The sequence below is a fragment of the Egretta garzetta genome, unplaced genomic scaffold, assembly GCF_000687185.1.
Source record: "Egretta garzetta isolate BGI_Z169 unplaced genomic scaffold, ASM68718v1 scaffold81, whole genome shotgun sequence".
NCBI classification, from domain to species: domain Eukaryota; kingdom Metazoa; phylum Chordata; class Aves; order Pelecaniformes; family Ardeidae; genus Egretta; species Egretta garzetta.
Window position 1 is genome coordinate 6,360,149 of NW_009258671.1, and position 11,278 is coordinate 6,371,426.

An 11,278-nucleotide genomic window follows, 5' to 3' on the forward strand; every position below is an offset into this window, starting at 1 on the left:
TCTAAGTTGAGTTTCCCCTTTTCCATTGCAAAAAAATACTGAGCTTTGCTACTAATAAGCCTCTGTTGATCCTATTTTGCCCCATTTATCTCTTATAGGCATTATAGATACCTTCAGATCTCCATTTTGCTTAGTCAAGAAAACATTCCTTCTCATTTTGACATTTCCTCTCATGCATGAACACAACAATGTCACCTCAAATCCTTTGTCAAATCTAAGATTCAGCCAATCTGTAATAACCAGGAGAAAAAAACCCACACAAGCACACTGATGAGGCATTTAGCACTGTATAGTTAGCAGTCCAGTCATCTCTCCTTTGTGGCCACCAGTGTACTAACCAAGCCAAGCACTGCCACTGATTTGATCTTTAGTGGCAATGTTTAAGGAGCTTGCAACCTCATTATTTTACATTTTCGCAGCACTAAACACAAAAGGAGAGTCTTAAATTATCTCGGCTCCTTTACCTCAACTAATAGACTTATTTTTTTTTTTTTGCATATTTATAGAGCAGGATAAAAGCCTATAGTTAAACACACTTAGCAGGTTTTTCTGCTACACTGAATGAAAAATAAGGGTATTTCAATTCGTTAGCAGCCAAGAAGATGGCAAATGTTCAGCTGTTGCTAAACTCCAGTCAGTTAATTCTAGTATATCATGATAATTGTTATAACCACAAATATTCCAGGAGTTTCATATGCCTGAAGTAAGACTTTGTGTCAATTCTTTTTCCAGCCTTGCCTAGCCTATTCATAACTAGTCAGCCTTTATGAACTGGAACCATTTGAAAGAGTCGGTCACCACAGCATACAACAAGGTTGTTTTGCTTTGGTTTTTTTTACAGGCAAACATCCATAGGTAGGAAACAATAACGAGCTTTGACAGCTTGTAGTCAAACCCACACATACTGATGGCCAATATGGGGACATACTTACTATTTCCAGCATTCCATTCAACCATGAGTACAATTTCTTTCCAGTTACGTCAAACAGGAAGTTTCCAAACATTTCAACCAGTGTTAACATCTATAATACTATTGGGGTTTTGTTTGGGGTTTTTTTTCAAATGAAAAGAATTATCTTGGTGCATAATTAGCACATACACAGTGCAAGTACCTATGAGCCACTAGCTCTGTGTATTTAAATTTTGTAAGTTTACCCATATAAACTCTCTGCTGGTTGCAAGAAAAATCCTGAGGAAGCCTTTAAACCCACAAAATCTAAAGCCAAACATACCAGTAAGCAAACACCTGGCAACATAAACAGAGAACATTATGTTGCTCAATGTTAGAATGAGAAAAAATGCATGCAGAAGATATGACAGGAATCTACTACTGCAGAGTCCAAATATTTTTAAAGTGAAAAAGCAAAACAGAACAGTCTGCTTCATCAGCAAAAAGCATTCACTGACAAGTAACTGGAATTCCTTAACATAGGAACGTCTTTTTAATATTCAAGAATGAGTTTTAGGAGCTTCTTCCTCTTAAATTCCCTGCATCCAACACACAGTCCCTCAACAGATACCTCGTGTAGATGTTGGCTGACAATAGTAGGCATGAAACAGGTATCAGGAGTACCAAATGGGCAGGACCAAGACCATCTGAGCAGACAGCTTATAATGCAGTTCATGGGAGGCATGTCCCAGATAGCTGCCTCCCGAGTCTCAGGTCTGCAGCTTGCCTTGGGTTTTTTTGGGGAGAACGGGAATGCACATGGTGGCCAACTTATATCCACCCATACTATGTACCGGACCAACTTCCTCTTTTTGAATAAGCTGAAAGTCTTATTTCACTAGTGGAGATCTCATTAAATACTTCAGAACACAATGAAAGCCATGTGCTGAGCACCTAAAAATGCACACCAGGTCCAGTCCTCCAAGGGAATCAGTCAAAGGCCTAAGTTCATAGAGCTAATGCCAGCTGCTGGTTTAGGAGCTGTTCCAAATTACGTTTTGTTTTGGTAAGTAGGTGTTTTCACAGGGCAGTTAAACACCCCTGCAATAAATGGAGAGGGACCCTTATTGCTGATGCTCACAGAAAATCGGGGAGAGTAAGGACTCACGCCTAGGGTATAAATGGTACAGCCTGTGAGGGACCCATGGCTCATTAAAAATAAGTGCTTCCACAGGCAGGGTAGCTGGTCCTTTTGATGTCTTACCTTGCAAGATATGCATACACTTCTTTGAACTCTAGGAACACTTACTCATCGCCTTTCTTACCTTCACAGGTATCTAAGTAAACAATAGCATTGGTCTCAGCTTGCTCAAGGTGTTTTTCTTTTCATTTGACCATAAGTGATTAGCATGCATAAGGCTGGAGCTTAATTAACAAAACACATCATAAAATTTGGCTTCCATTTATTATTAATGTACCAAATTCTTTCACATGTATTTCAAAACTACTTCAGTAGAATAGGCCTATTGGGTTGTCCATTTCTTGTGTTTTACTAAAGCTGTGCAATGTTAGAACCAACCAGTTTTACCACAGTCTACTTTTGGATGCAAGAAAGTGGTATGAATGATTATGACAAACTGAGATGTATTTACAGCAGTCATGCAAATGCTGAGAGTCCATATGACAGATGAGAAAGAAATACAAAGGGTTTCAAATTGTACATTGGGTTCCAAATTTTCCACTTTCCCTTGGAAAAGTTACTGCTGTCCTGCTCCAGGCTATCAGCAATAACCTTTGACAACCCAAAGCATGCCACCCTTGTCAGCCAAGTAACACAGATGTAGGAATTCCTTTTCAGAGCACATCAACAAGATTCCTTGGTCTTAAATTGCTGCAGCCAGAGAGCACCATGAGCTTAACCAGATACATCCAGGTACAATGAGGCTTGTTAGAAAGAAGAAGAATGAAAAAAGCTTACATTTCTTAAGTAAATTAAGGCATTACTACAACAAAACATTGATGAAATTCTCCACTGTTATCATGGCAATTATCTTTCAGAACATCTTTTCTTATTATTTTACAATTCCTTGTTCTCTAAGCCAGCTTACATGAAAACATGTACGAAATTCTCCGTCTCCTAAAATACTTCTGTTTGGTAAACACCTGGACAAATTAGAGGAAAATAGAAGATTTGTTCTCCTCAAAAGGACTTATCCTGCTAGAAGACAAAAAACTTTTAGCAGTAGCTTGGGTTAACTAAATATTGAAAAAAATCCTCCATTTAAGTTGTGGAAGCTGCTGCTATTTCTATTTCACGCTAAAGAAAGATGTATATTTCTGAAAGCCTCATTTTTTCAGTTATATCAGCTGCTCTGATACAAGATACTACCCCATGCCTAAGCCTTGTCCTACCCACATTTTTTGACTGATATATCTACAGTATGTCAACATCAAGAACACAAGTCCAAACAGCAGCTTCTCCAGTTTCCTTTCAACAAGGCAAATAATTCACAACCACAAATCTGAACCTGGTAACAGTATCTATGAAGTAATTAAAAATCCTGGTCTTTAAAGGAAACAAATTACTATTCATATTGGATTTCAAGCACTGAGCTTGACTCTCAGTGCCAGAACTGGAAGTTTTCATGAACAGTACTGAAATAGCAACCTAATAAAAAAAAGCTTCATAGATGAAGTAACCTGCATTAAATGCTCCATGGGCAGTCTGAGCAGAAGCAAACAGCCAGGGTTAGAGCCATAAGCTTAGTACCATACAATCATGTACTATAGGTTCACATTATTAAATGTGATCAAACTGCTATTAATAAACTTTATAATAAGGATCACTAGCAAAGGCAGTGACAACTCCAAAAGAAAGCAAATGCTTCTAGAGCCAGAAAACTGATTAAGAACCAAGTGTTTTATTTCCTAAAGTCAACATTATATGAAATTTCTGTCAACAGCAATGGCAAAAACTTTGAAGTTGGTTTATCAACATTTTAAGTACAGTTCTTATTATTAACTCAACAGAACATCAATGTTCAAGAAATACAAGTGGTTTCGTTTCAAAGATATGCAGTGAGCAAAAAACAGTTTTCACAATAAGTTCTGGGCTTTGCAGAACACTCCAAAGGTAAATAAATTTGAGCTATTTTGGAGTGCAAGGGAACAAACTCAAAGACTCACCCTGCCAGACTGTCTCTTCTGTGCCATGGCCAGGTTTAAATACATTCACTGCTTTCAGCTGTGGCAGTAAAACATAGCAAGGTGGCTTTTAACAAACTGCAGTCTGTCTTTAAAAACAAAGAAAAAACCTATCCTGTCAAATATCTTAAAAACCTCTAATGAAAGGGTGCAAATTACAAAATCTATAGTAACAATACGACTTCCAAATTGATTAAGAGTTCTTTACTTGTTACCTGAGGCATGAAGTACTGAGGCTGGCATTCCAGAGACATCACATCTTTTCTAATCAAGTTAGACAAAACACATTGGTCAAAGCAGTTTAGTTACCCAATTTGAGAAAGATTAAGACTAGAATTCAAAGTTGTAATCTTCAGAAACAAAACAACGATTCAGAACATAAGGAAAAAAGGACAAGTTTTAGACTAAAATTCAGTCAAATTTCGTTTGGAAAGATGGCTCCAAACCAGAAGTACTTAAACAAGAGTTTGATAATGAAGTTTGACATGCCTGCTGTTAATTTCTGCATGTCACTTAACACTGAAGCATTATTCTTAAGTTAAATTTATTAACACTTGCACAGGACTTCCTTTAAGTTCGTGTTCTACCAATAGCAGAAGCCTGGCAAACCTCCTCCCCCCTCTTAACTCTCGATCTAAAGGATAATTCAGGTCTTACTGTTTTGTCAAGCTTCTCCACAGAAAGGCAAAGTTTAAAGTAAAATAGTACATTCTGCCAAGGCATTACTTTGCCGAAGCAAACTGCTGGATACCTTAATTTTTCACTCAAACAAATAATCAGAAGTATATACAAACTAAATTACATTGCAGGCTAGCGTCAGGCATACACGTCAAAATGTGGTAACCCTCACAGACTTGCACAGTAGTAGAGTGCAGAGGTCACAAGAAAACTATTCCTGGATTAAAAGCAATCACTCACAATATCCTGTATCAAGGCTACAATGTAGTGGACAGCACAACTTTAGGCACTTTAACACTTTCCCTTATGTTGTACTTTAGTCCAAGCGTTTTGTTCAAACCCCACCTTCCCTGCCACATCATGCTACATGCAACTGTAAAGGCTGTCAACCAAAACATCAGTCCCACATTATTCACATTTCTCACCATAATAGGGTATTGCCAAGACTACTGGTCTTCTGAATAGTTTAATAACCAGTAATAAGGAGTCATCCTATGATAAGTACTGGAGTGCAAAGAAAAAGGGATTTCTTTGGTTAATAAATTCTCTCAGCTATCTTCATTGAGAGAGAAGTTATTTATATATATATATAAATGCTTTCCTTAAGATAGCTTTGTAAGCATGTTGTAAACTCGGACTACATTGACTCTGTAAATTTACCAAGTGCAGCATGCGTGAAGGTCAAAATTTGCTACCATGTCAATCCTTCCTGTTAACAGTTCAGCATTACTATAAAATTGTTTATCATTTATATCGGAGTACTCTTTTTCATTTTTAGTTCAAAGCATCTTAGTGTATCCATAAAAGTTCCATCTTTGCAGAATGCCAGGGATGTCATGCCACACATTTTTCAACTCTCCATGCAGTTACATAAACATTTAGGCATACCTACCACAGTCGTTCAGCTATACATACAGCACTTTATGATAAGCTGCTATATCTATCAAACTAGCCTATTCCTTGTTGGTTTTTGCTTTTTTTTTTTTTTAACCACAACACAAACGTCAGTGGTGATATTTTAAGCACTAATCAACTATAGAAATTTTACCACCTCCCCTCTCTTTCACTCAAATACCAATATATTGAAATTTCAAGCCTTTAGTCACTTTGCTAAAACAACAAAAAGTCTTTGCATCCATACTAAGAACACAACCATCTATTAATAGTTTTTATAGAATCATAGAATGTTTTGGGTTGGAAGGGACCCCTAGAGGTCATCTAGTCCAACCTCCCCTGCAGTGAGCAGGGACACCACTAACTAGACCAGGTTGCTCAGAGCCCTGTCCGACCCGGTCTTGAATGTTTCCAGGAATGGGGCCTCCACAAAAGGTGAAGCCACAAAACCCCTAAACTTGTCTGTCCCAAGAATCAAACAGCACAAAGCAGAGGAACAGCAAAAAAGTAAAGTTTCCTACATAATTCAGTACTCAAAAGTCCAAAATTCAGTGAAATATTCCTTTTTATATTGCTAAACCATCAAAAGCTTAGTACGAGGAAATACAAGATTTATTTTTTTTTTTTAATATGGTCATCAATTGCATGGAAAATCCAATTCTGTTTTCAGAAAAAACTGTTAATACTTTGGACATCCTTGAAGTCACTTCATTAACAAAGCCATTGATTTATCATCGGGATTAATTTTCTATTGTAGCCAAACTTCTATTTCGCTCCCTTGAAGGGTGATTGTGAAGATGGCCTCTAGAATTTTTAATGAACTGAACACACTTCATGAGAATATAATTGCATCTTCAGTTTTAGAGATTACTTTTAACTGATTTTAGCATATTATTAATTAATTTATCTAAACAATGCTAGTTTTCCCCTTTGAACAACTTGCATACCTGTTCTAGTCAGCACTTGTCAACTCTCAGAACGTATTACTTTTCCAGACTGTTTTACTCCAAGTTTCAGAAAAAAACCCAAACCTAATAATTCAATCTGAAATTTTTCCTCCTGACCATTTTAACATAACCTTTGTGGTTATACATCAAAAAAGAGAAAGAGCAGAGAAAAGAACTAATCCTGTAAAGAAAGAAACTGATTGCAACACCAAAGTCTAACTTTTTTTATCCAAGGATAAATATACTCATGCATTGCACATTAGCCTATTAACATTGCTTATGATAACAGATCACAGTTCTTACCTTTTGGAAGGAATACATAGAAAAGAAACAGATTAAGTAGTAGTGTTTGCAAAATATTATAAAATAAGTCACCAATAGCACAAACACAAAGAACACCTTTAACCCACCTATAATAAGTGTCAAATACATTTAAGCTATGCTTTGTATAGGTCCTAGCTTAGCCCAACTGCCATTTCTGATCATCTATCATCCTTCAATATTAAATACTTGAGTTCACATTTGTCCAAACAATCATACTAGTGTACAGAATTCCCATTCTCATTCATTCATTTTTTTATGCTTCCAGACACATTACTTGATGGAAGACAACAGCTTGGTACAGAATAGCTAGCCAGAAGTCATGTTTTCCTGCAAAGTATAGGATGCCCAACACACATTAAAAAAATCCCCTTTGGTCCAGGATTCTTTTTTCCTGACTGCCTCATTTTATTTTGAAACCCTTCTACCAAGGAAGCCTGCCCAGAAAGTTGCCTCAGCATTATATAAAAAACACAGACTAATTGAGGTTGGAAGGAACCTCTGGAGATCATCTAGTCCAACTCCCTGCTCAGAGCAGGTCTAATAGACCAGGTTGCTTAGGACCACGTCCAGTTGGGTTTTAAGACACCTCCAAGAGTAGAGGTCCCGTATCCTCTCTGCAGTCATACTACAGAGTACCCCTGCAACTAAAAGGGTTAAGACTGAGAATCCAGTAATTTTAAAACCACCTCTTTATAAATAGGGTAGACAATATCATAGTAAATACATCTCCTCAAAAAATGATAGCTGTCTACTAAATGAGAATCTCACTGGCATTAGGTCTTTCAGCTAATGTATTGAAAAATAATGGGAGAGCTGTGTCAAAATGCAACACGCCCTCACCCCCCCCACCACCACAGGTTAGTGGTCTAGAAAAGCTTTCACTTAAAAGGAAGCACAATGTTCAGTCACCAAAACCAAGCTGTCGTCTTACATAGTCTCTGGTAACATAAATATTCAGACATTCTACCCCTACCCATTTTCATGTCTGCTACAGTCCAAACGCAAAAGAACTCCTAGTCACATGGCAGAAATTTGCCCCACTGAATACAGTTCATCTGGATCGCATACTTACCTCTAATTATGTCAGTACTGACACTGTGAAACTTTCTTTTTCTTGCAAGAAACTTTTTTTTGTAAAATGCTTTCTGCTTTATGAAGTTTGTTCTCTTTATAGCTTAATAAAATTATCATAACATCGGAAAGCCTTTTTCAGATTCGGGCAGCACAAATTACTGATATTACAATGTGCTTTGTGTTATCTTCCTGCATGTATGCTCTTACAGTGAGATAAATATAAGATAACTTCTCTCAAAAAAGTTTGTACTTTATCTAGACACAAACAGGAGTCATGCAGTACATTCACACACTATCTTAGATTTGTAATTTATGTGCACTTACAATAGCCTTTAACCAGTTACTTTAGATTTAACATTGATCCCCCTCAGCCCCCTTGGTAATTTTAAAAGCAACCCAACCACCCCCCTCTTTAGCAATAAAAACTGACAAAGGTTCAATTCTGAATTGCATCTCCTACCCAAATGGATGATCCTCAAGTCTGTGCCAATTAAAAACTGTTGACAGAACTAGGCCAAAATCTAAAAGGTCATTTCTACCTTGAAGGCTATTTCTGCAGATCACAATAATCAAAGGCATCTTGTTTTTCAGCTCTCTCCACGTTTACAATGTACAAAAATCAGATTTTCTACAATAAGAGTAAAAAATAAAAATATTGTGATAAAACATTCAGGTTACCTCCCAGAAGCTATCACTAGAAACTTCTACTCCAACGGAATCATCATATGAGCCAGACATTTCTATATATGAAGAACTTGTAAGTATTCAGGGATTAAACACCTTCAGAACCTGTAAAAAGATACAAAAAAATATTTTCTGAGCATTAATAATGAAAAACAGTTATCAGAAGAGAAATGAAGTTAAGTAACATCCTTCAATTCTTTGGTATCTAGAGATGACAAATAAAACCAAGAGGTAACCACAGAGGGCACGTAAGCAAGTCTGTTTAGCAACAGAACGCTATTCCACCACAGAAAGTTCTTGGCTCTTATCATTATATTTGTTGTCCAAAAAATGTTCAATCCATCTGCCTATATCAAATTTCACTGAACTCTTGAATTTATTTTATCATAAAATTTCTTATTACAACCAAAAGAAAAGACTGAGCAGCATGATGCTTACTCAGTAAGTATTCCACTTCAAAGCATTCCATAGGAGACAATCAACTGACCTTTGTTACTGATACAATAACCTGCATTGCTTCTTATTCCTTCCTCACTGGAAATCTATTATATCATGAAACCCACTGAAAATATTTAAGGCCAAAACCACTTGCTGATTTAAAGAAAAACAAATGTCTTCTTCTCAGAAGGGAGAAGTTTCACTTCTGTAAGAATTTTAGATTCAAATCATCTCTTGAAAATGAAAGGCAGCCACAAATGCAAAACAGAGCTCCCTCAGCAAAAACGTAAAGCAAAACCAACATGAAGAGCATTGCAGCTACATAAGTCAAACACAGGAGACAAGACCAGTCTCCTTCCCAAAAGTCTTAATACAGTTTATGATATTCAGACAGCCCCAGTTATCTCGCCCAGCCACCTGCAAATAGATCTCTTACTGGCCTAGTAACTACCTGAGCTGCTTGTTATTTTCTTGCCACTACTCTTGTGCATTTTAAAGCAGTAATAGATTCTAAATGATAGTGTGATGCAGATATCTACTGTTCCACGCATACCAAGTAAAAGGTCATTGGCTCCATGACAGAAGGTCTCCTTGAAGCTGACAATGACTTTCCCTAGAAGTTGAAACTCCCACACCTAGTTTTACTGCATTTTATGTGACATGTTACCATACTATTTAATTGTTTTCTTTTACAAGAGCAAACAGGGAAAAAAAAAAAATCAACTGCAAATTCTGAACTTTATTAGAAGCAAGTAATTAACAGTTCAGGCATTCTCACTTATATAGACACAGCTGCATGGAAGAAAAACATGACCTATCCTCATCAAAGGAGCTGACTGTTTATAAAACACTGTGTATAAAAAAAATTAGGGTTACCCTAAGCTAACATTTAAGGTAAGGATCAAACCCAGTGCTGAGGCAAAAATTCAGGCACTTATATCCACAACTGCAGTTTGCAGGGTGGAGACCCAGAGGTAGGAGAGGAAGGAAACAGCTCCCTCCCACAACTCACAGATGCAAATCCCTGCCTAATCTCTACAGATACTTCATCAAGTTCTCCTCTTCAGGAATTCTGTCAAGTCTGCCTAAAACTACTGCCAGGGCTACATACAGGTAAACAGATTTTACCCTCTTCTGGGATGAATACCTTTATCAGTAGACTATAAGGTGAAGCTCCCTTTCTCTTTTTTGCCCTATTAATCTTCCTTCCCCTTAATGCAATAGGGCCACTTCAAAAGAAAGAGTCGAAAACGCCTATAAACCTGGCCTACCTTGCAACCTAGCAGTTATGACATGCTGCTGAGAGAAATGGAACTGAAAGCCTCCAAGCAGAATTCAACATAAATTTGCATTTCTTGGACACTCTGAACATAACCGTGCCATAAGGGTAGGCATACGCCATTTGTTTCTAACAAAAACTAGCTACTGAAACAAAAACAGTTGTTTGGACAGTCACAGCACAAACGGAACAAAGAGCTGCTCTGGCTGGGAAGAGAAAGCTGTTTCTCCTGAACAGTCTTTCATCCAATTCATTTCCATAATCCAATTCACAGAAAGCTTAAATAACCTTAACACTGAATACAGAACTGAAAGCTGCAACAGAAACATCAATTGTTAGATTTTTATTTTGGCAAGGTAGCCAAAAATACAGGAAGGGTTCTGCAAAATGACAACAACTAAAAAGGAAGATGATATATTGAGACGAGGTATTTTTGCATGTTAGTGTAACAATCTTCAACTTGTTATGTTATTAATAAATACTAAACCCCCCACTTTTCCACCTGTGCTTTTACTGAACCAAGAGGGAAAGTGTGTTAAAACACTATTCAATTATCAGTTTCTTAACAGCACACCTTTACATGGAAGGTGTTCCTTCCAGATCAGTTTTGGCTCTTGCAATTCTTACAACACATCAAGATAAGCAAAGATCTTATTTGTAAGCATTTATATTTCCTGATAGCCTTTCTTAGATAGCCATAAGCAGCACAAGGAGGAAGCAAAAATGCAATAAACTTGCAACTAGTTGGATAAACTCAAAAGAACAGTTTGACATTAAACAGCTTTTTCCAAGAGTTTGTTTTAAAGGTTTTACAAAAATATAACGTTATGCAGTGGTATCTTTAAGCATAATTTCTGGTATTATTTC

General features: G+C 37.0%; 1 protein-coding gene across 3 annotated transcripts in view; it reads right to left on the minus strand.

Annotated features, from left to right (window-relative positions):
* Positions 1–9,305, minus strand: part of PACSIN2 (protein kinase C and casein kinase substrate in neurons 2) — a 28,093-nt gene extending 18,788 nt beyond the window's left edge. For 2 of the 3 annotated variants that reach the window (XM_035888519.1, XM_009648766.2), the window contains exons 1-2: positions 9,182–9,304; positions 8,689–8,799 (exon numbers count right to left, since the gene is read on the minus strand). In XM_035888519.1, the coding sequence (XP_035744412.1) occupies positions 8,689–8,748 (60 nt within the window). In that variant the 5' untranslated portion in view covers positions 8,749–8,799; positions 9,182–9,304. Of the gene's footprint in view, positions 1–8,688; positions 8,800–9,181 lie in introns of all 3 variants that reach the window. The other variant, XM_035888518.1, reaches the window with a different exon arrangement.
* Positions 9,306–11,278: the final 1,973 nt, after the last annotated feature.